The following is a 25,393-nucleotide window of genomic DNA, read 5'->3' as shown; positions in this document are numbered from 1 at the left end:
TGCACACAATTGCTCAGGGACCCAGACTGATGGGGGCTGCTGTGGACACTATGTCAGGGGAAGACAGTTGGAGAGTTGACTGGGGCTGTTAAATGCTTCAGCCTCCAAGTCGTCATTCATCCCATCTGCTCACAGATCACTGGCTAGAATCGGCCTAATTATGAAGAACTTGGAAAATATGTTAAAGTACATGGTCATTCTGTAAGCAGGAAAAGTCTCTGTCACTTGCTCCCAACCAGGCTGCAAGGCTCTTGAGAACAGTGACCCTGTCTTTCATTTATTTTTATTTCCTGCGCAGTGCCTGGCCCATGGCAGATCTTAGCACATTTTTGTCAATGCAGTTATTGGTGAAATACGTCTCTCTCTTCATTCATGCATGTAAAAAGACATTTTTCAAGGAATGCCCATAGGCTAGGTATCTTTTAAGTCACAGTAGAGGCTACAGTGAGCATTTATGTATTCCTTATTTCAACTCTGTCTGCCTACAGAAGGATGTGATCTTATTGAGATGAATAAGGCCAGTGCAAAGCTGACACAATGGGATAGTGACTGAAAGAGGCACCAAGAGTATCAGGAGACTTGAAGTTTCCTTAATGGCAAAGAATACCCACACTAACAGAGATGGTCCCACAAAGTAGGTCCCAGCAGTATCCCCACAGGCAGAGATATGGTTACAGGGTTCCCCCAGGCTCCATGGGGACATAAAGCTATGGATAATGCCACCTAATGGAATGAGAAGTCTGCCAGGCTTAAGACTTCCTTTGCCATTCTCACGCTGGGTTTAACACCCGCTTGGCTTCCTGCCCCAGATCTCTTGATAGTTGAGGAGGCTGTGAGTATACGCTTTGCTCAACAGGTGCAAACAGCTGGTGTCAATAACCCCAATAAGTCCCCAAGTGTTTCCCACAGGGCTGAGTAATGGAAGACCAGTTTCCTGGGAGCATCCCTCAAGAGGCTGAGGTGTCAGGCCTATCTGAGGTCCATTCTTGCTGCAAATATATATCACAGAAGGCAAGATTTGTTAATTTTCTTGAGAATGATATCTACCGCTAGCAGCAGCGGCGGATAAAAACAGTGATTGTCCCCCTGGCTGCCATAACAATACTCAGGAGCGTAGATGCAAGGCATGCTGGAATCTGGAGGCAACGCAGCACTGGTGAGGCAGGACTGAGCTGAACCCTGGGGTGGTGGGAAGGGGGCTTTCTAGGGAATGCATTTGGAGCTGTGTCCTAGAGGGAGCCTGGCTGGCCAAGACACAGTATACAGAGTGTGTTGCCAGTGTCAGCAAGCATCAGTATTGGAGTTTGAGTGCTGCGGGGGTAGGATTCCAGTGGATGGGTGGGACAAAGTCTCTTAGTCCCCAGTGATCCATTCACTCCAGGAGGGGATACAGGTGGTGGCTGTAGAGAAAGGGTCCGGGTCCTAGGGGAGGAAGCAGGCAAAATCTGGGGAGGTCACTGGGCCTCTGGACATACAGCAAACAGGACAGGGCTGCAGCATGGTAGGAGGGTAAGGCAGGAGGCAAGAAGAAAGAGCAATGGAGCTGACTGGTGCAAGGTGTGCTTCCTCCTCAGGTCAGGACCCAGTGGGGTATTGTGCCTTTGAGCCATACATCTGGGAGCAGGAAAACTATAGGATCTTAGCATAACCAACATAGGCAATGGTCAGGCTTGGCCTGGAAAGGCGGCCTGTCTCTACTCTAGCTTTGGAGAATTCTTCAAATAGGAGGCAGTATGGAGGAGGCACGGCTGATGGCAGGCTTCTAGGCTGAATACTCAAAATGCTGTTGGCTTGCTACCTCCTTTTCCTTCTTGTCTTTTCTTTCAAAACTCTTTGCAGAATGCTGGCTGGTGTACGGGGCGGTGCACTTCATCCCTCCCTTGCCGTCCAACCTCTCCAAGTCACAGGGTTGGGCTCATTGTAGTTGCTTGAAAAAAGAGTATTAGTCAAGTCAAGGTTTTTATGAAAATGGCTGTGCTTGGGAGGTGCTTAGACATTACTGACAGCCCACTCCTGAGTGTCACTGCCCCAGATGCTCCTGAAGCGGGGCCAGGGATGGGAGTGAAAGGAGGGATGGGGAAAGGCCATGAGTTCCATTGAGGGCCCACCTCATACCAACACTGGTTTGCATACTTTGCCCCACATTATGACAGTAACACTGGGAATGGGTCATTTCTTTCATTTTACTTATGAGAAGGCTGAAGAGGTTTAGAAACTTGACCGAAGCATACAGTTAGTAGTGTGCATGAGTGTGCATTGATGCACACCCTGCTTACCCTATATCTCACACACGCACACACTTGTACACATGCATGCATGCACATGTGCACGCACGCGTGCGTGCGCGCGCACACACACACACACTGCTTACCCTGTACCAAACACTGTTCTAAGCACTTTACATATATCAGTATGTTTAATCCTTAAAACAGCCCCAGGAGGGTAGGTAATCTTAATACTCCCATTTAGAGACAGGAAGACTGAAGACACAGAGAAGAAAATCAGAGGCCCAATGTCATGGAACTGATAAGTGGTGAGTCTGGCCTCATTGTCCTTGCTAAAACCATGACACTCTAGTGCCTTTTAATATGTAGCTGTCCTTGTTCCCCAGAAAAGTTTAAATTTATTGGGAGAGCAACAGGAAACACCACAAAGGTTCCAGAAGATTTAGAATGCAGTGCACTCACATATGTAAATGACAAGAGGTCGAGTATTTCTGGGGATGGGGACAACCGTGTGGTTCAGATGCCCCAGGCAGGGAGGACAGCAGGGAGGCAAGCTGTGAGTGCAGCCGCCTGTCCCACGTGCACAGAGAGAGAGGAGCTCCACAGGCTTTGGGGTCCTGCGAGCTTTATAAGTTTTAACAAAGAAAGAATTTTTTTTTAAATTTGAAAGGCCACCAGGAATCTCTCTCTCTCTTTTTAAAAATAGACAGGGTCTCACTCTGTTGCCCTGACTGGGGTGCAGCGGCATGATCATAACTCACAACAGCCTTGAACTCCTGAGCTCAAGGGATCCTCCCACCTCAGCCTCCTGAGTAGCTGGGACTACTGGTGTGTGCCACGGCACCTGGCTAATTTTTTTTTTAACTTTTTGTAGAGAAGGGGATCTCATTTTGTTTCCCAGGCTGGTCTTGAACTCCTGGGCTCAAGTGATTCTCCTGCCTCAGCCTCCCAAAACGCTGGGACTACTGGTGTGAGCCAGTGTGCCTGGCCCCTACCAGGAAGTCTTGAGTCTAAACTTTTCCTCCAATTCTAAGCTACTCTAGCAAAAGGCAATATATTATTACTGAGGAGAGAAGAGCAGGAGGAAAGGAAAAGGACGGCGGAAAAATCAGTGTCACAGATACAAATGGCTGCCAGGGCACCAAACATTCTTTAAAGAAGAATATTTTGAGCATATATGAATCTAATCTTCTAAATGTGAACAGTGTTTGTTTTTGGAGCACGGGGTGAAAGTGTTGGCTTTATTGGATGCAGTGCTCTGGGATGGGGGGTCTGCTCTCTGCAGCGGAGCCTGATCAGGGGCAGAGTCCAGCACAGGACATGGGTGGGCCTGGCCGGCGTGGGCTGCAGAGGGGAATGGGGCCTATGCCTGTCTGCGGGGACACCACAGTGCTGGTCATTTGCAATCTGGCCTGAAAGTTGGGTCTGCTGGCTTGTATTCTCTTCCTGCTTTGCACCAGGATTCTGGCTCTCTGGGGCTCCCGGCTCTCTGGGTGGCCTCAGGCAGTGGGGGAGAAAGAACCTCCCAGGGTGTGGCCAGGGGGGATTCTATGCTTGTTGGGGGGCCCCCTCCATGATGTTGGCTTAAATTATTCTAAATGTTGTCTGGGAAACAGAGAGGATGGCAGGAGGCTGTGACTACTAATAAAACAATGTGAGTACGGTTATAGCCCAAGTATGTGGAGCACCCCTACCAGTTATATAAGCCTATGGTCAGTAATTCTACTGTTTAGAACACAGTATAACTGGTAAGAATTCCTTCCCAGTCATGAGCTGTGACCATGAACACATCTCTCATTTCCCTACAAAGTCCTTGCAGCACTCATCTCTCCTGTTAGCAAGAAGTCCAATATCTTCCTGTCTTTCTCTTTGGATTTTCTAGGAGCCCAGGACTAAAGCATCCAGAAGAGAAGGAAGGGCTGTGGTGCTCCTCCTTTGTTTGCACCTTTTCTCCCCAGATCCCCTCTCTACCTCACTAGGGAATTGGGGTGTTTTCCTCTGCTTCTCCCTGATGCTCCCACATCTCTGGAGAAAATTCATCTCTTCATAACTGCAGCTCTTGCAGGATGAATTCTCCCTCTTGGTTCTTCCTGGGCATCAGCCATGCCATTTCCTCTCCTCGTCTCTTCACTGCTGTGAGTAAGGGCTTCATTAGAGTCGCTTCCTTTGAACCATCCAAGGGGAATTGTTTCCTGCTGCAATCCTCAGTGGTAGAGGGGTCAGGCCAACATCCGAAGTTAAACATGGAGATGCCTGGGTAGAACCTGCCCTTCGCTCCTTGGGTCTCACTCCTACGGAACATTGCTGCTGGACACTGGCCCCACCCCTCTGATGGGAGAGGCTGGACTGTGGCTGAGGTGGCCCCTCCGTACTCCAGGCCTGGACAGCATGGGCTCTTCCAGGGAGGACAGTCTTCTCCTTTAGGCTGGCCTCAGTCTAGGGGCTGCAGCTGTCAGGGTTTCCTGTTTCTAGGACACATATGTTACTTCCACCCGCATCTCCAGGATGCCATCCGACACCCTGACCCATAGCAAGGGCCCCTGCTCTCCCTGGGAACTCACCCTGGGAGCACACAGCTTGCCACCTTCAATCTTCAAAACGCAACAGATCCTGTGATTGCCTATTTCACCTCCCTGGCCCTCAGCGAGATTCCTAGGGACCTCACCACCCCAAGTGATGCCAAAATGCACTCCCCAACCTTCTAAGAGGGCTCTGTAGGGGATTTTTAGCTAACTTGCTAACACTTCTTTTACTAAGGAAGTGGAAACAAATGTGCAAATCTCTGCAGTGCCTTGCTGTGCCATCATAATAAGAGCAAATCTTTGAGCCCTTACACCATGCTTGGTGCTTTCCATGCTGTATTTCCCAATAAATGTTGAAGGAAGGTACCATTTTATGAATTAGGACACTGAGGCTCAGAAAGATAAATTCCCTTATCTGGGGACTCTTAGACAGAAAGGTCTTCTGACTTCCAGCCCAGAGTCCCCCTCTAGTCTTCCGTCAAAGCCTCGTGAATCATATTGTAGAACACAGAAGACCAGAAGCAGGAAGGACCTGGGAAATCACCCAATCCAACCTTGACGTTGAGGCTTGGATTTGCTTGAGGTGCTGACTCCTCCAGGCTGGCTGGGTACTTCGAAGGATGATTCTCGGTTCATACAATATTCTAATGGCCTTGGGTCATGAGCTGGGGTTTGGGGGTTTTGGGTTTTGGGGAACAGAATCACAGGGGCCAAGGAGAAGCACAGGGGCCAAGAATTTAATGTGTCCAACTTTGAGCACTTAATTTTTCCTCCAAACCTGGTGCCTTTCACCGATTCTTCCCATCTCAGGAGATGGCACCAGCAGCCACCCAAATGCTCACTTCAAAGTCCAAGTGCTATCCTGGCTCTCTCTTTCTCTCTCTCCCTGGCACTCTCATTCCCTGGAGCTCTCTCTCTCTCTCACCCCTAGGATCCAGTCTGCTGGTAAGTATTGTTCTTTCTACCTTCAAACGTATCCCAGATCTGACCACTTTTCACAAGTTTCATCCTCATATTGACTGGTTTGTGCCTGGACAACAACACACTCACAATTTGTCTGTCTGCTTCCACTTCTGTCTCCCTGCCGCACTCCTCCCAACACCATTCACTTTTTGTGATTTTTTAAAAATTTAATTTCGTCACATCCTTCCCCTGTTCAGAAATCTACAACAGCTTCCCATTGTACTTCCTGTGGCTCACAGAGCCACACATTTACTCTCTGGCCTTCCTCTCCAATTCCCCCTCCCAGTACTTCCACCAGGCTCAGGATGCTCCGGTTGTGTGGACTGGCCAGTTCCTTGCACAGCCTTGGGGCTCTGCATCAAGACTTTGCCCAGGCTGATGCGTCCCCCTGGAGCTCTCCCCAGCCCCTGGGGCTGGTTCCTCCTTACCCTGCAGGTCTCAGCTTAGAGGTCACCTCCTCAGAGGCCTTTCCTGACCACTGTGACCAAAACAGCCTTCCCATCGCCCTTTCCTTCTGCTTCTCATTTCACTACATATTCCTTCAACACTCACCGCTCTCTAAAACGGTTGCAGTTGTCGCCCTCACCCTTCTAGACTGGAAGCTCCACACGGCGGGAGCTGATTGGATTGTCCACCACTGCACAGCTGGGGCCCAGCGCCAGGCACATGATCATCCTCCATAGATATTTGTCGAATGAGAAAAGATAATGGTGGGAAAGGCAGGAGAATTTCCTGTGGGTTGTTTTCCTCTGGGAAGACATGAGGGGTGGGCTGAGAATGGACTGACCGTATGCCTCCTCCCTCAGGTTCTAGACCAGTGTGTGCATTTGCCAGATGACCCAGGGGTGTTGGGGGTGTCTGTGATCAGGGACAGGACACACCTTCCTGCTCTCTCCTCACTCCTGTCCTTGCCACAGGGAGAAAAATCTTAGGGAAGTTGTCAAGTGCTTGTATGGTGCTTGGCACATAGTAGGTGCTGGATATAGGAGGATTCTCATGATTGGCCCGTAACAGAATACGCCTCTGTCTGTCTGTCTCTCTGTCTGTCTGTCTGTCTGTCTGTCTGTTTCTCTCTCTCTCTCTCTCTCTCTCTCTCTCCAGTGCTCCCTTCCTGTTTAGGTCCCTTTTTTCTTAAAAGGAGATGTGCTGGGGGTGCTGTCACCCTGGCCTAGGCTGCTAGCCAGCACAGTAGGTCTCATGCTCCTTTGCATAGGGGCAAGAGTTACCTTCCTGACTCTGAGGGATAGGTCCCCTGTGCTAGGAAGCTCTCTGGGCCGCAGGAGTATCTCAGGCACAACCTCTAGATCCCCAGTTCAGGGGCTTTCAGCTCCCTCAGGTCATGCGCTGGCTGCCTCGTTACCCAGCTGGCTGGCTTCTCCTAGGGTGATTTCCACCCTACCCATGGCACTACCAAGGCAACAGCATGACACCAGGTACCCAGACAGTCCCTCCACCCGCCCCCCATTCCCAAATGCAGGGTAGCCCAGATGGTTGTGCTGTCAGCAAACATTGCTGTTTGCAAAGGCGTGGCCTGCCTTAGGGAGAGGTAAGGGGAAGAGCAGGCACTTTTGCTTGGGCATCTTCTTGTTCTTTTTTGCTGCCATCGTTATGCATTTACCGGCTGGGCTGTCGAAGACACCAGTCAGGAGGAGCTGCTTTTCCAAGATTCAGAGCCTACAGCTGGCGTCCTCTCCTGGCCGTGCTGTTTCCATAGGATTAAGATGGAGCTCTGGGGACTTTCAGTCCTGAGCTGGCCCCCTGGGATGAAGCTGGGCTTTCATACTAATTGTTTTCCAAGGCAGTTTACAGCTGGGTCATTTGCACTCATATTTTTTCATGACACGATGCAGCAGAGGATTAGCACGTAAAAGAAAAGGGCTGATGGTGGGAATGGCTCTGCACAGAAATTCCCGATTGTCCTTTCTGGCGGGAAGTGGAGTCTGCCCTCTTTGTTGGGATCCTGCTCCACAGTTTGGAAGCAGGTGAAACTTTCAGATGGCCTCTAATCAACCTGGGGTGCTTCCCGGCGGAGGTGCTATGTTGGGGGCACGTGAATAATAGAGAGTTGCCTGTCTCCTCACCCTCTCTCCATTAGATTCCCCTCCATCGTATCCCCATAGCCATGCAATCTAAAGGTACTGTATTTGGAGTTGTTCAAAGCACAAGGCTGGACCATTTTTTCATGGGGTTGAGATTCAGACCCCTCCAGAAGTCTGTCTTATGAGGAATCCTGCCTAGTGGCCTGAGATGCAGACAGCCCTTCCTGAACTTCAGATGTCACCCCACCCCACCTGGCCTCTGGAAACACTTGCTCCATTCCATTTCTTCATTTCTTTCCTTCCTTTCTTTTCTTTTCTTTTTCTTTTTTTTTTTTTTTTTTGAGACAGAGCCTTGCATCGTTGTCCAGGCTGGAGTGCAGTGTCACGATCTCAGCTCACTGCAACCTCTGCCTCCTGAGTTCAAGCGATTTTCATGCCTCAGCCTCCCGAGTAGCTGGGATTATAGCTGCACACCACCACGCCCAGCTAATTTTTGTATTTGTAGTAGAGACAGAGTTTTGCCATGTTTGCCAGGCTGGTCTCAAACTCTTGGCCTCAAGTGATCTGCCCTTCTCAGCCTCCCAAAGTGCTGGGATGAGCCACTGCACCTGCCCACTTGCTCCATTTCTTCAGCCATGTAGTCTCTGTCCTAGGCAGGTGAGGCCCTCTGTGTTGGCTTGTGAGAGAGATCCAAAAGTCAAAGTGGCACTCCAGGCTGTGGCAACCCTCCTTGCCTCAGACCTTCATTTGTTCCCTCACTGGGAGGTGCTTCCCTGAGGCCCCTTTCCCAGAAGTCTCGGCCAAGCACACACTGTGACTCAGAGCTGCTCCAAGCTGGGGCGCCGAGCTGATTTTGTGGCCTGTCACATGGATTTGGATCGTTTATTGGAAATGCTCCTTATTTATGGTGGCTCATGGCCCTAAAGCACAGGCACAGGCTGTTTTTTAGAAATAAAACTCATAAATAATAGCCAGGCCTATGATTTATCAGTATGGAGGAAGGGAATCACTCATTTCCAGTTGGAGGAAAGGCCTCTGAAATGACTAGATCCTCTTTGCAGGGAACTTGGAGGGAATTGCTGTAGGGACTGGGAGATCTGAGGACACACAGTTCAAAGGGGATGATAAAATAAAATTAAAGACATATGCCACTCCACATCTCATCCCGATCACCTTCTAGATATGTTTTCAAGATATGTTTTCCAAATTTTCGGACCCTCAGATCTGATTACTTATTTTTTTAGGTGACATGGGCTTAAATTTTCTTGCCCCCAAAATATTTAAAAGAGATGAGATGTGATTGTGTTATTGTTAAATTGGATGCCTCAGGCACACTGGACAGAGGCTCAAATTCCTATTGAAAAAAAGAAAAAGAAAAAGAAAAAACATCGTATTGAAAAGTTCTCCCTTTCTTCCTTCCCTTTCCTTTCATCCCTCCTCCCTCTCCCTCCTTCTTTTTCCCCCTTCCCTTCTCTTTCTTCTTCCTCTTCTCCTCCTCTGCCTTCCACGGTGTCTGCCTGTTTCCCTAATCTCTCTCGTTGGTTACCCAGATCAGTCTCTGCTCCTTCCCCATGCTCATCTTGAAGTAGAACCCAGTCCTTCAGCAGTCCCCCAAGAGTGAATCCAGAACAATTTCAAGGAATCATGATTGAAGATTCTGCGGAGAGGCACACGAAGAGGTCACACTGCAAACCTCACAGCAGCACTTAATGAAAATTCCCAGCGGGCCCTCCCCGCACCTGTCAGTCCATTTCCTCTCTGCCCTTCCCCTCCCATCGCACTGGCCCTCACCCTTCCGGGTCCTGCCTCCAACTCCAGCACCCCCGCCTCTTATGTTAGGTCGGTGAGTTTGAGTCTTCTGGCTGCTCCTGTCATATGGTTACACCTGTCATCTGCTCAGAAAAAGAGTCCCTCCTTAGAATTTGTCCTCCTTGGAATACGACGGGGAATTTTTAATATGGGACAAAATTTTTTTTCATTCTTCCAAACACATTTTTCCTGTCATTCATTCACTCATTCATTTATTCAATGCATGTTCATACTAGAGCACATCTGGCAATAGCTGGGGTCTGCCTGGAAGATGTCTCTCTGGGACTTTGCTTATGGAGAGAAGCCCTCCAAACTGTATGCGGGGGTGGGGCAAGAGTGGGAGTGTGGCGAGCGCGAGGGTTCAGAGTCACATGAGGGTGCAGAGTGATGAGATCTCGAAACCGAAAGTGACCTTTCAATGGCAGACACTTCCACTGGGCCTCAGAATTGTCTCCTGTAGTTAAGGGGAATGAGAATCAGGCCGAAGTTGGGGATGTGGCACGTTCAGGCAGGTGAGGACCTGATACGCACAAATCAGGCAGGGAGGACCTGGCCTCTTGGTGGCAGAGAGGGGAAAGGCCTAAGAAGCTAAAGATCTTATGGGGCATTTGCTAACATACGTAACTGTAGAAGAAATGACAGAAGCGGCAGTGCTAGCTGTAAATGCTGAGCACAGATCATTATCCAGATGATTATTTGGTGAAGCAGTGCAGGATCACCCAGGTCTTTTATCTCGGGGGGCCATACCCACCCAGGCAGGACCGGAAGGAGAAAACCACAAAGCTTTCCACCAGCAGAGGAATATCACGGAAGGCTTTTCCTACTCCTATAGAATTCTAGTTCAACTCCTGTAGAATTCCAATTCAACTCCTGCTATAGAATTCCAATTCAACTCCTGCTATAGAATTCCAATTCAACTCCTGCTATAGAATTCCAATTCAACTCCTGCTATAGAATTCCAATTCAACTCCTGCTATAGAATTCCAATTCAACTCCTGCTATAGAATTCCAATTCAACTCCCGTAGAATTCCAGTTCAACCCCTGTAGAATTCCAACTCAACCCCTGTAGAATTACGCCGCTGTCTCCAGATTCCCTAGCGGGCAATGCTCTTTGCAAAGTAGCGCCAAAGAATCGCTTAGCTTTCCCACTCTCAAGTCCCTTCCCAGGGCTGTGGGTCCTAGGGTCTTACCCCTGCCTGTCTCTTTAATAGGTCTCTGATCAAGCTTGGACTATGACAGATGCTGTTGGTCCCCTGGCTCTGCTGCCATTCTCCACTAATACTGTTTTACTACTGTATCTACAGCTTAGAAATTTCCTCTCTGAATTACTGCAGGTCTTTCTTAGAACTCCAAAATGTTGTTTAACTTGCTCAGTTTTGGAGGATGTGCTGTTTGGATAATGTTGGCATCAATTCCCAGTGATTTATACTAGACGGTATTAGAGTGTCACACTCAAACACTGTTTCTCTCAAACACATTTCTCCTCACCTACAACTGACCACTGGTTCAACAGGCATATAGGCCTTGGACTTTGGCCCTAGCCACCCTCAGTGACCTCTGGGCCTGCTCAGAAACACTGTCCATACTTTACGAGGCCTTGAGTTGGGGCAAGTCTTTCTCTTCATTTAGGAAAGTTACAAGTGGTACCTCAGGACCTGCCTGTCCCAGTTTCCCTCGCCAGCTGCAGTAGTTCAGTTTCAGCACGTCTAAATGTTGGAGCACATTCAGGAGAAATGTTGTAAACCTCCAACATTTAGTTCTTGCTCCTATTGTAGTTAAGCCAGACGTTTGGAGGACAGCCTTCCACATGGCAATTCAGGAATCTGGGCTTCCTCTTTCCAGTGGTACTATTGACATTTTCCACAGGAGATGAGGGAAGAGAGATAGAGAGAGCAGAGGACCTCACAGGAAAAATTGAGGCCCAGGCTTGGAAGCAGCATACGCCACCTCCACTCATGTCTGTCTGGCCACAGCTCCTTCATATTGCCCCCATCTAGCTGTGTATCCAGGAGGAGGGAATGTGTGTGATGAGCCCCTGGCCAATCTCTGCCTCCCTATCTCACCCAGGAGCCTGGGGAGGTCTCACACAAGTAGGACTCTTGGGGGTGTGCTCTTGTCCTCCGGCGTTATTCTTCCTGCAGTAACCCTTGCTATAGATGAATTTTTAATATTAAAATCTGTACGTGTCTACCTATATTTCTATTAAATCTTTTACAACATTTTTACCAAATACGGTATTTCCTAAACAATGCATTATGCAGTTGAAGATGCTCGGCAAAGTAATCCTATTCACTACAGTTCTCAATCCCATTGAGGTTTCTCTGGCAGCTTAGTCCCCACACAGAGACCCCTACATTGGTGGTCTTCAAGCCTTGGACACATTAGAGGCTCTCCAAGACTCAGGGGAGGCCTACATGCTTTGATCTTCCTCTAAAGGGCCATCTTTACACATGCAGTTGTGCAGTGTGAGAGGGTTGTTGGTAATGCACCAGTAAGAGCAGTCATCACTGCCAGTGGCATCATCTCCTAATATTCAAGACAGTGTTGTAGGATTGGCAGTGAATTAAGGGCTCACTGTGCTGTGTGGGAAACTGGAACATGGCAATGCAGCCTTTCCCTAAGACTCTTTCTGCCATGAGACGGGAGATGATACTCTGCTGCTGACAGGTCAATCTGGGAGAGACTTGGCAGTGAGCAAAAGCCTCTCCACAGAGACCTTGCTCAGTGAAGCTCCTTGAAGGAAGGGGAAAACTTCATTCATTTTGGCCTGGCACCTGACACACAGCTGGTGCTTGATGAATGTGACCTGCCAAGTACAAATATTTCTTAGGCGCATCAGGTTACACTGGGAGTGGAAGGTGGGGAGGTGAAAGAGAGTGTTTGATGAAAACAATAATGGGTCAGACATTCTGATTGCAAAAAGTGGTGTTGTTAAAAACTAGTTTTTTTGAGGCAGGCAGATCTGGGTTCACATCTTACATCTGTCACTTATCTGCTGTGTGATCTCCAGCAAGGCTGTAACCTCTCTGGGCCTCAATTCCCTTCATCTACAGAAGTGAAATGTAATACCTCGCTCACCCAGGGAGGTGAGGATTAAGTGAGATAATGACAGTGCACACCTACGTATGATGCCTTCTGTCATACACAGAGGATGGGAGCAGACGCTTTTGTGCAGCACCCACCTCCCATTGGCCCACCCTGGAGGTGACCTTCAGATGGTTCCTCTTTGCACCAATGGCTTCCTGCCACTCTCTGTCTATGGGCGTCCTCTGATTGTGGGAGCAGGTTCACCTGTGCATAGGACAGGCTGGAAGAGCCAGGGAGTTAGCCCCAAAGGTGACCTTCAGGCAAGGAGGGGCTCCTGTTTGGTCTCCCCTTTCAGTGTGCAAATTTGGAGGTGTGCTTCACACAGTTTCTTAGGAGGTCTCCAGTGGGACTGAACCCCAGTTGATGCAGCATTAACCTGTTCATGAGCACATTTATCTTAGGTTTCCACTTTCCTCATTCTCACCATCCTACTCCTTCACAAAGCTTTCTGGGAGCCCCTCTCAAACAAACCACTTCCTCCTAAATCCTTGCCTTAGGGAGAATCCAAACACATGGACTGAGGAATCAGTGATAATGACTATTGTCAATTTTCAAAGGGCGTGGGTGTGGGTAGTTAACACAGGGACATATAAAGCATAATGGACGAAAACAAAAAAATAACTACCTGCTGAAGGCATGTAGTAACGCTTCTGGAAAGAAAGCGTGGCACTGTGTGATCTGGAGAGTGTGGCACACTGTGATCTGGAGAGTGTGGTACAGTGTGATCTTGAGATTGTGATACAGTGTTATCTGGAGAGTGCAGTATGACGTAATCTGGAGAGGGTGGTACACTGTGATCTGGAGAGTTTGGTATGGTGTGAATTGGAGAGTGTGGTACATTGTGATCTTGAGGGTGTGGTACAGTGTGATCTGGAGAGTGTGGCCCACTGTGATCCAGAAGGTGTGGTATGGTGTGATCTTGAGGTTGTGATACAGTGTAATCTGGAGAGTGTGGTACGATGTAATCTGGAGAGGGTGGTACACTGTGATCTGGAGAGTTTGGTATGGTGTGAATTGGAGAGTATGGTACAGTGTGATCTTGAGGGTGTGGTACAGTGTGATCTGGAGAGTGCAGTATGGTGTAATCTGGAGAGGTTGGTACACTGTGGTCTGGAGAGTGTGGTACAGTGTGGTCTTGAGAATGTGGTACAGTGTGATCTGGAGAGTGCGGTACGGTGTAATCTGGAGAAAGTGGTATACTGTGATCTGGAGAGTGTGCTATGGTGTGATCTGGAGAGTGTGGCACTGTGTGATTTGGAGAGTTTGGTATGATGTGAATTGGAGAGTGTGGTACTGTGTGGCCTGGAGGATGTGGTACTGTGTGATCTGGAGAGTGTGTTATGGTGTGATCTGGAGAGTGTGGCACTGTGTGATCTGGAGAGTTTGGTATGGTGTGAATTGGAGATTGTGGTACTGTGTGGTCTGGAGGATGCAGTACTGTGTGATCTGGAGAGTGTTGTACAGTCTGATCTAGAGAGTGTGGTAGTAACTCACCTGGATATTAAAGGATGTAAAGGATTTCTGCATAAGGAGATGGGTGAGGGAAGGGTATTCCACGGAAGAAACAAGGTTTTGTGTCCATTTCTTCAGCGATTCCTACAAAAGCTATATGTGAATTTGTGGAGCAGGCAAGTTAGGGGGCCCATACACTAGTCTCATCTGGACGCAGAACTCCTCAGCTGGCATGGCCTTGTCGTCATGTATCTGTGCTCAGCCCACTTTCAGGCTGTGCTTCTTGGTCCATATGATGTAGTATGAGTGCTTTTCTTCTACCTCTGAAGACTGTGGCCCTGTGCTATAAGCCTAATATTTGTGTTCCCCCAAATTCCTATGTTGAAATTCTAACTGCCAAGGTGATGGTATTAGGAGGTGTGGTGTATGGGAGGTGATGAGGTCATGAGGGCAGAGCATACATACATGGGAAAGAGTCCTATGTAAGAGGCCTGAGAGAGATGCCTTTCCCCTTGACCGTGAGAGGACAGTGAGAAGGTGCTGTCTATGAGCCAAAAGACAGGCCCTCACCAGACACCAAATCTACCTTGATCTCAGACTTGCAAACCTCCAGAATGTGAGAAGTAAATGCCAGGTTTTCTTGAACACTCAGTTTATGGTAGCTTGTTATAGCATCCCAAATGGACTAAGATCACCCTGTCACCTCTTGTCCTTGCCATGCCATTTGTCATGGTCTGTGGAGTCCCTCGGAAGTGTCCTGAACCATTGTCCACTGGTTCCTGTGTCTCTAGTCTTCTGAAGGCACCTCTGAGGTTTCTGCTCAGTGTCTCTGAGTCCTTCTGGGAATGCCAGCTGACTCCTCTGCTTGGACCTGATAGAACACCCTGGGCCTGTGACCTACGAGTCAAACTTTAGGCTCAAGCTGTTTGTTTCCCTCATCTTGTCTATAACAAGCCTTCATCATTTGAGTGTATGACTGGGAAATGTCTTAGGTTCCCCACAGGACATGCAGATGAATGCTTTCCTGCATTCGTCCAAATTAATGCTCAAATTCATTCAGCATTGTTTCTGCTAAAAATGAAGGAGAGAAAGAGGAATCAAGTCATGGTACCCTTGTAACTCTAGTTCAGTGGCTAATAAGCTTTTTGACCAGGGACCTTGGTTCAAGTAAAATCTCATGGAAGTGGAAATGACACAGGTGAAAACTGAATTCCCCTTGGTGCAGAAAAGGGGGTGGTTGCAAACTCTGCATGCTCATGGCCCTCTTTGAGGAGGGCGGTGTGAAACCACTGCTTGAGTAGACAAGAGGAGGAAGGTGGACGGAGAAAGACAGTGATGCTATATTTTTTATCCTTCTGTAACTTCGTATTACCTGACAGACCACCTGGGGCCTCCCAGATGACTTCAGTTCTAATGTGCCGGAGAGATGGGTCTCGTGATTTTTGCTGTGAAGGAGTCAGCTGAGAGATAGTAGCTCACGTCTACGTCAAAACTCTGGAGAGGTGAGAAATCTCACCCCAATCTCATCAGCCTCGCTCTTCTCTTACAGAGGTTCCGAAAACAGAACAGACTTTTGAAGAGCGCCTGATCCTCAAAGCTTTCTTGCTCAAGTTTGTCAATGCCTACTCCCCCATCTTCTATGTGGCCTTTTTCAAGGGGAGGTGAGTATAATGGTGTCATGTGTAGAAAGGCAATTTGCCACTAAGACTGGATTCTCTACTGTCAGGACAATAGGGTCAGCCTGTCCCCATTGTCCACTCAGCGTCAGCCCCTTCTCCGCCCCACTTTCACCTGCCTTCCCATGGAGAAGGAATGTTAGCAGGCAATCATTTTGAATTAGCATCTTCAGACTCTGATGACCCTGGCACTTTACAGGGATTTGGCTGTGGTCCCTGAAGAGAGAGTTTTGAAAGAATTTGTGTCTCTCAACTTTGAGGATGAGGCAGGAGGGAATTTCATGTCTAGCCAGTGGCTCCTGGATCTTGTAATGCAATTCTGATGCCAACTACCTGTAGTTAATACAGATTTCATAGGTTAAGGGCACAGCCCCTCACAAGACTTCCCTCATTTCAGACACCAGTGGCAAGCTCTGGGATTCTCAGGCCACCGGCAGTTATGACCCACTGGCTGTAATTCCAGAGCTCTCATTACTCCATCAGATTCAATAATTCACTAGAATGACTCACAGAACTCAGAAATGTGCTATACTTACAACTGAAGTTTTATAGTAGTAGAGGGATGTAAATCCAAATCAGCAAATGGAAGAGACATATAGAGCCAGGTTTAGGAGGTTCTTAATCATGAAGCTTCCATGTCCTCAGGATGTGTCACCCTCCTGGCACACTGGATTGTGATTCTATCAGTCATTTGTGATTGATGGAATTATTTGCCATGTGAGTGAACTCGATCTCCAATGCCCTTCCCTTGCCCTGAGATTGGGCTAGTATCACATGACTCAGAGCCTCAACCAACATGGTTGATCTTTCTGGCATGGCCTGCCCCCATCCTGAGTAATCTCATTAGCCTAAATTTAGGTATAGTCCTAGGGGTCTGCTAGGAATAACAAAGACACTCCTATGGAGGGAAATTCCAAGGATTTAGATGTTCATGCAGGAACCGGGGACAAAGGCCAGTGAAATTCTTTATTTTACAGTCAGTCTGGATGTAAAATCACTTTGATAAATATTTTTTATGATGAAGCTAGTTGGCTACTTACAAGGAAATTTCCCAATAGGCGTCAACCAACAACATCAGGAAAGCTTCCCTAGAACTAAAAGCTCATTAAGCAGGCACCAATAGCATGAGCTGTCATCATCCACACTTGATAATTTCTTACAGAGGTGTTTGTCATCCAAACCACAGCCCCCTTCTCAGGACCTCTCCCCTTGGCTGTCATGAAATTATGGAAGCAGAGAGACTGTCCATATTAAGAAGTATGCACTTCATTGGTGCTTTCAATGTCGATTTAGTGGCAGTAGCAAATTACATGCATATGACGTTTTAGGCAAGACAAAAGGATCCTGACCCTTAGATGAACTGTGCTATACTAGAAGAGATAGCCTTAGCAAGAGCACACTATCATCTCCAGTAAGTGATTATATCCAGTAAGTGATCTAATAAGAGGTATAAAGAAAGTGTTGGGGGAACAGTTATAAACGGAGACAACAAGAAGACTTCAGCAAAGGAAAGGCTTACACTGAGCCTTACACTGAGCCTTAAATGGATGAGTAGGATTTCAACAGGTGACCACAGGGATGACCCTGCAAGTAAGTAGGATTATTCTGATTGTCCGTCTGGTTCCATGGTGGGCTTTTACCATTTTGCTTCCCTGACCTGCACAGTCTTATTATCCCCCAATAAAATAGACTCTACTTAGAAGAGGAATGAGACAAGCTTCTTTTATTCCTTTGAATATTTTCAGCAAGAAGTCAAGATTTTTCTTTTCTGACCCCAGGAATCTCTATTCTCAACTTTAGTCCATCTCACCCTCGCTTTCCTGGGAATCAGAAACTCTTACTAAGGAGTTGCAACCAGAGCTGTGTTCTTGACACCAGCTAGGGAAGAAGGTGTGACGACAGTGCACTTAGAGATAATCCAAACTGCATGGTGTTTAGGCTCACATACACACACATACACGCACACACACCAGGCCCAGCTTCATCCTCTGCCCAGCTTATTCCTATCCTCTGACATTTGACTTGGTTAAGAAGTGAACCCCAGGTGTTATAGGGGATTACTTGTTGATAACGGTGTGCACTCCTATCCCTGAGTGATCTAGCACTCGCCCTGACCAGTGCTTTCGAAGAGGACAGTGGTGGTGGTATTCCCCTCAGAAGACATGTCCTCGAGCCACCCTGCATGCTTTCTCTTCCCCTAACTCTTCCCACTCTGTTTGATTTCAGGTTTGTGGGCAGGCCTGGAAGCTACGTCTATGTATTCGATGGTTACCGCATGGAAGAGGCAAGTACAGCCACTGGTGTTTCATGCCTGGCACCCCAACCCAGCCCCATTCTTATCTCCAGCACAGCATGGCTTCATTCCCGCCCCTGCTTCTCAGAGCTCCCCTTTGTTCTAACTGGTCCTTTCCTTATCTTCTCCCTGCAGTGTGCTCCAGGGGGCTGTCTCATGGAGCTCTGCATTCAGCTCAGCATCATCATGTTGGGGAAGCAGTTGATCCAGAACAACATCTTTGAGATTGGAGTCCCGTATGTAATGAACTCCTCTAACCTCTCTCCTTGCTGCCAGGGGTTAGCCCAGAAGTGCCAGCCTTTCAGCAGGTTTTCTATGGCCTTTCCTCTTCTTAGACAGCTTGGTGATTTAATTCTCTGTCAGTTTGCCAATAACTTTCCCCATGGGGCAAACTTTGCTTGCCAATCTGATTTGAGATGTTGGAGGCTCAGAAGGATTTACCCTTTGCTTAAGTACACATAACTAGTAAGTAGCAGAGCCAGGAGTCAGATGTCTTGGCCCCCGGAGTGCATAATATCTTAATGCTATTTGTCCTCTCAGTGAGTGAGTAAAAGAGATGTTCAGTATGGTGGATAGATGAATGTGAATTATTGAAATGTAATGGAATCATTTAGGACAATCTCTAAGAAGAAAATGTGGAATACATAATCTTAGGAGGGGAGGGTGGAATAGTTGGTGAATGAGTTATTATCATGTGGATTCCCCCCTATGCTTCCCAGGGTTTTATGAAAATGTCATAGGACTTCTTTCAATCAGGTTTTGCGTTTAGATAGTCATGAAAATAAACACGGACTCACTTTATACTGGACCTAAAAGAAAGAAGGACGGAGCAAGTTAAAATATGCTTACAGGTCAAAGAAAAATGTAACCCCCTCTGCTTTTCCTTCCTATTGCCTTGTGGTTTTGAAGAAGAATCTGTTTCAGGGGATGCTTTTAGGCAGCCCAGCATCAGAGAGCTAGGGAATGACAGAGATGCCCAGGGGTAACTGAGAGGCTGGGCCAGTTCTGCTTAGGAGGATAGGATGGACAGCTTGTTCCAGGCCCAGGGTTCTTTGAAAATCACTTTAAAGATGACCATTCTGGGATGGGTGTAATCGTCAGACAGGACCCATAAGATTCTGTGACACACTTTTCATCCTCTTAGAGATACATTAATTGTTTCGAGAAGTCCTCCAATAATGAACCTTTTAAAATCACTTTCTTTCCAAATATGTTTCCTCGTGTTTGCCCAGGGTTCTTAGCTGCAGCAGTTGGAATTCAGGGTGGCTACTTTAAGCAACAAGGGCATTTGTTTCAGAATAAAGTGGCTGACAGAGAATACTGTATTCTTTAAAGGCCAGAGAGTAGGCCCTGAGCTACATAACCAGGAATAACACTGTTTACACTGCAGGGGGACTTGCAGGGGACACCACTGCCTCTATCTCATGGCTCATATGGCTAAGACAGTAAAAGAAAAATGTAGATGAAACGGCCCTTGTCTTCTCAGAGCTTAACTTTTTAGTCTGGGAGACAAAATAGACTGCATATGACCGCATATTCTATGTATGAATTCAGAATTCAGAATAAGTAAAGGTCAGGAGTTTGGGAGCAGTCAAAGAAGTCTTCAAAAGCAGAGAGGTTTCTGGCCAGGTGCGGTGGCTCACCCCTGTAATCCCAGCACTTTGGGAGGCCGAGGTGGGCGGATCACGAGGTCAGGAATTTGAGACCAGCCTGGCCAATATGGTGACACCCCATCTCTCTTAAAAAATACAAAATTCGCCGGGTGTGGTTGTGTGCGCCTGTATTCCCAGCTACTCGGGAGGCTGAGGCAGGAGAACTGCTTGAACCCTGGAGGTGGAGGGTGCAGTGAGCAGAGACCATGCCACTGCACTCCAGCCTGGCAACAGAGCAAGACTCTGTCTCAAAAAAAAAAAAAAAGCAAAAAAAAAAAAAAAAAAAAGCAGAGAAGTTTGTTCCAGGATGTGTCTGTGTCTTGAAAGAAGACTGCCACCATCATATGTTACAAGATGGACTGCCATCATTTTCTTTATAGAAATAATTTCCCTTAGGGGTGTGTGTGTGTGTGTGTGTGTGTATGGACAACTCTGATGGGCTGGGCCAGCTGGGCCATGAACATGATAGGCTGGGCCTTTTCCATGTTATTTATTTTCATATATATATATATGTATATATGTGTACACATACATGTATTTGCCCTTGCCAGGTTCCTGACATGCCCCAAGACCCTGGTCAGAGATTTATATATAAATATATACATATATGAATATAAATATATTATAAATATAAATATAAATATATTTGTTTTATATATATTTTATAAAACATATAAAATGTTTTATACATATAAAAATTTGTATATAAATTTATATCTATATGAAATATAGATATATTTTATAAAATGTATATATATTTATGTATAAATATATGCATGTATATATTTATGTATAAATATATGCATGTATATATTTATGTATAAATATATGCATGTATATATTTATATATAAATATATAAGTATATATTTATATAAGTATTTATATAAGTAATATAAATTTATATATAAATATATTTATATAAGTATGTGTAATATATACTTAAAAAATGAAATATAATATAAATATGTATATTTATATTATATATAACATAAATATTTATATATAATATATTTATATTTATTTATAATATAAGTATATTATAAATAAATATACTTATAAAATATATAAATGCATATATTTATACATAAATGTATGTATACATTTTATAAAATATATCTATATTTCATATAGATATAAATTTATATACAAATATACATTTTCTAAACAAGCAATAGACTAATTCTGGTTTATCACAAACACCTATGACCCAGTTGGTGCTACAGGTAGAGAAGGTAAGGCCCAATGAGCTGGCAGTTCTTTGACCAGGGTCTTGGGGTGTGTCAGGGACCTGGTAAGGGCAAAAGCCCAGAATCTCCCTAAATCTATCGAAAGATTGTGGAGTCCTAGGTTGCTTGGGCTGAATGGAACCACTAAAGGATGTATATCCCAATCCCCCATTCCATGTAAAATTATACTGCAGCCACCTGCTCCCTTGGTCCTCAGAGAAGGCTCCCTTTTGGTCTTCCTCAAAAATATATTTGTAGAGCTAAAGTTATAAAGGAGACAGTTTAATTTACCTGGAAAGAATATCATTTTTAATGAGAGCCCTGCTTCAAGGAATGAGAATCCACAACATTCCCTTCTAACACTGGGTCATCTAAGCATGCAGGGTGCTTTTCTGACCTTGTAGTGGGACAACCTCAGAGGGCACTTGGGCATGTATTTTCTTTGGGGAGGATTGGCGGGATCATTGGTGTCTGGTTGCCTCACTCCACCTCCCTGCCTAAGCCAGCCTCTAGTCATCAGTCAGGAAGTCAGCAACCTTGAGAAATTCAGCCTTTGAAGCTGCGCCCCCCGTTCCCTGCTTTCTGACAGAAAGTCACTCAGTGATAAAGTCAAGCAAAGCTAGATGATGCTTGTTCTTGTTCCAGGCAGATGACACTTGTTCTCTAGGAGCTTACCATCTTAGAGAGACATCATTTGTTATGGAAAAACAACCAGAGAATATACAGATGGTACCAAAGCCACATCTGGCCCCTTTGAAACCATGAGGCCAGCTCCTCCACAACTGCTATAAAGAAAAGTCTTCATCCTAATTAAACATCTGGGAAAAACACCAGCCTTCCCAGTACATTGTTATTTTGCTGTGAGTAGAATTATTTACAGCTTGTGGGCATGGAATGCCCATTTTTTCATCCCTGGTCATCTGATCTACAGCTTAGCCCATTCTCTCTGGACCCAGAAGGCTTTTGTAGAATACAAGAGAGGCAAGAACTCGGGCATGTGTTTGGACAACACGTTGGCATGTCTCCACCCCTCAACTCCATCCACCCCATAACAGGTGAAAATAGCACATGGCGTATGCCTTGAAGGCTAAATTTTCTTGTTTATGACTGGTGTGTGCTTAATACTTTGTATGTTTTAAAATATGCCACCCTTTAAACAATGGCAATTGCACAGTAACTTATAAAGCCATGGGCAAGCTGCTTCTCAGAGTCTAACTGTCCTCATCTCTTGATGAATATGGTGGCATTAAAATCATATGTAAGGTGTCTTCAAGCTCTAACACCCTATGAATTTCTCTCGAATGAGCAAAGCTGGTCACTGCTGATTCCAAATACAAGCCACCCCTCTTTCAAAAGATGTTTCCTTTCAATTTCTACTCTGCCAGAGAATGTGTACAACATAATTATGTAGTTAAATTCAAGGATGTAGAACAAAAATTCTTTTGCCAAATCCTAGGATCTTTTATCCCCAAAGTTCTTTATAATTTGTACAATTATAAAGGTTGTATTTTGAGTTTGGTCATACGAGATCACTATGATTATGATTACTGCATCTTCCACTCTCAATAAATCAGACCCCTTCAACTCAGAGTTGAAGTACCTGGCATGGATGACACAGATGAAACATAAACAAGAAAAAGAAAGTCTTTCATAGTCAGAAGAGAAATGATGATTGAGCCTGCCAGTGAGGAAGGAGTCATGTAAATTATAAAAATTAGACCCAGTAGTTTTCAACACATCTGTAGGGCAAAGATTTGGTGGCCTAACACAGTGGTCCCCAGTCTTTTTGGCACAGGGGACAGGTTTCCTGGAAGACAGTTTTTCCGTGGACCGGGGGAGTGGGGTGTGATTTTGGGATGATTCAACTGCATTACATTTATTGTACACTTTATTTCTATTATTATTAAATTGCAATATATAATGAAATAATTTTACAACTTACCATAATGTAGAATCAGTGGGAGACCTGAGCTTATTTTTCTGCAACTAGACAGTCCCATCTGGGGGTGATGGGAGACAGTAACAGATCATCAGGCATTAGATTCTCATAAGGAGCACACAACCTAGATCCCTCGCATGCACAGTTCACGTAGGGTTCACGCTCCTGTGAGAATCTGATGCCGCCACCGGTCTGACAAGAGGCAGAGCTCAGGTGTTAATGAGGATGGAGAGTGGCTATAGATACAGATGAAGCTTCACTCACTCACCTGCTGCTCACCTGCTGCTGTGTGGCCCGGTTCTTAACAGACCAAGGACGGGTACTGGTCTGTGGCCCAGGGATTGGGGATCCCTGGCCTACCAGATCTGGGTTTAAATCCAGGCTTTACAATATACTCACTGTGTGACCTTGGCAAAGTTATTCTAGAAATATTTCCATCTAACTTTTAAAAAAAAAGTTTTTTACGTTAAAACAAAACTAAACTAAAAACCAGCTTGGATAAATGCTTAGCTATCCAGAAAACATAAAATGTGGACATCGGAGGAAAAAAGAACCATTCTTGGGGTTTCCAGGTGGCCAACATTTTACTGTGTGGCATAAGCTTTTGTGTTTAACGGTGATGCTTTGGAAGTGTTGGGACTCCAGGGAGTGAAACCGGAGAGAACAACTCAGGGACAGTCGTTTTCTCTTCTGTTCCTGGCTCAGTGGCTTTTAGTGGGCAGTACAGCTCTTATGTACCTTCAGAGCCTACATGGAATTCTTTCCCCAAGGGAGGTACATATTCATTTTAAAGGCCAGATTTATTTTTTTTTTTTTAAATAGAGGCAAGTCTGGGGGGTTAGATGGGTGATTGTGCTGGATAAGAATGTTTGGGAATAAAAATGTAATAAGAATTTACAATTAAAAGATTTATCATCTTTAGTTGATCCTTTACTTCTAAAAGCAATTTTCTAAGATTCTTCCAAAGAAAATTTTTAAATGTTTAAGAGTATCTAATTGACCCTTATTAGTAGGCCAGGTAGTCAGCTATAATTTATCTCTTTCTCTGAGGGTGCAACATTCTCATTAGATTCTGTATGTGCGTGTGCACAAACATGCATGTGTGTGTGTGCATGTATGTGTATTGAAAAAAATAACATAATTTTGATGGCCTTGAGAATCTTACAATCTAGCAGGCTTCTTGAATTAGAACATTGCTTCCCACTCTTCAGTCATTTTTTAATCAACTTTTAAATTTCCCCCCATTACCTATGCAAACAGCTATTTGCATATTAGTTTCCTCCAAACCAACTTGCTTTTTAATTAAAATCCTCACATTTCTGAAATTGGAAAACTAACACCATCAGTTTCCATAAATAGGAAATGATGTGAAAAGAAATACAACAAAAACAAACCATTATTATTAAACAATCAATGACATTATTTCCTCTCCAAGGCTTTCTGACTAAGATCTGCCTTCTCTTTGTAAAAAATGAGAGTGCAAGCCCTGGCAGTTGTCAAAGGCATACCAGTAGCAAGCCAAAGATTTTTTTTCTTGATGGTAATGAGAGAGACTGAACAAGAGCAGCAAAGGAAATAACTAAATAACTCCTTCCCAAGGGCCTCTAATGAGATGCAAGACCAAGTGCAGGATCTTCCAAAGGGTCACATGAACTGCCACCTCTACTTCTGGCAGGTGCCCCAGACAGGACCACTGTGGAAGCCCCACTCTCTGTCCAGGCATCTTCCATCAGGCAGCAGCCGCCCCCATCATTGCTAGGCCTGGCTTAGAGACCCTGGAGATGGGAAACAAAATGCTTCAAAGGGAGGCAGTAAAATGGGGTCACCGAGCACTTGAAAGGCAGCTCTGTGACTAATGCCATGATAATAGATAAAACTTGGTTGCGTGATCTGGCTTTGAATGGTCCCCACTCACCCAACCCCAGGCTCTTGGGGCCTGACACAGTTGTGGCCGATGCTTCCCAGAGAGGATCGGATGGTTTTAAACATTTTGGGCCCCAGGATGATGTTCATACGCATCTCCTTCTGAGATTACTTCATACATGGCGAGCAGCGTGGCTGAATCTGATCTTGTGGTATTTATTATCTGAATCCATGGATGGGAATTTCCCTCCTCCCCTCCCTGCACCTTGCCTTTCCCATATATGTTCATGCAAAATAGACTTTGGATCCAGACTGCATAGTGCCCCCAAAACACATGCCACACCACAGCCCAACTCTTTGCTATAATTCCATCTCAAATTTAGCTCCGGTCCACATCGAAGCAAAATTGGAAATGGGCTCTTCTCATTCGGAGAGGTGGGTTTTTGGTGAAAGGGTAAATGCCACCTTTTTCATGTGCCACATTGTTTCCTGGGCATGCTTTGAGACAGACAGAGCAGATAGACAGATCAATACTGCCACGGTCAAAATGTCTCGCCATCTCTATTCTGACTAAAAGCTCCAGATCATATCCAAAAATAGCTGTTAAATGTACCCCTGGACACAGCTAGTAAGATTTCATAAACT

At 45.8% G+C, this 25,393-nt stretch overlaps 1 protein-coding gene across 1 annotated transcript in view; it reads left to right on the top strand.

Annotated features, from left to right (window-relative positions):
• Positions 1 to 25,393, top strand: part of ANO2 (anoctamin 2) — a 384,000-nt gene that overhangs the window by 312,360 nt on the left and 46,247 nt on the right. Inside the window, exons 17-19 of the mRNA XM_008973750.3 lie at positions 15,648 to 15,759; positions 18,001 to 18,058; positions 18,203 to 18,303. Coding sequence (XP_008971998.1) covers positions 15,648 to 15,759; positions 18,001 to 18,058; positions 18,203 to 18,303 — 271 coding nt within the window. The remainder of the gene's footprint in view (positions 1 to 15,647; positions 15,760 to 18,000; positions 18,059 to 18,202; positions 18,304 to 25,393) is intronic.

This window comes from Pan paniscus, chromosome 10 (assembly GCF_029289425.2).
Source record: "Pan paniscus chromosome 10, NHGRI_mPanPan1-v2.0_pri, whole genome shotgun sequence".
Classification (NCBI taxonomy): Eukaryota; Metazoa; Chordata; class Mammalia; order Primates; family Hominidae; genus Pan; species Pan paniscus.
Note: the sequence above shows the minus strand (reverse complement) of the source record. Positions and strands in the feature narration are given on the sequence as shown.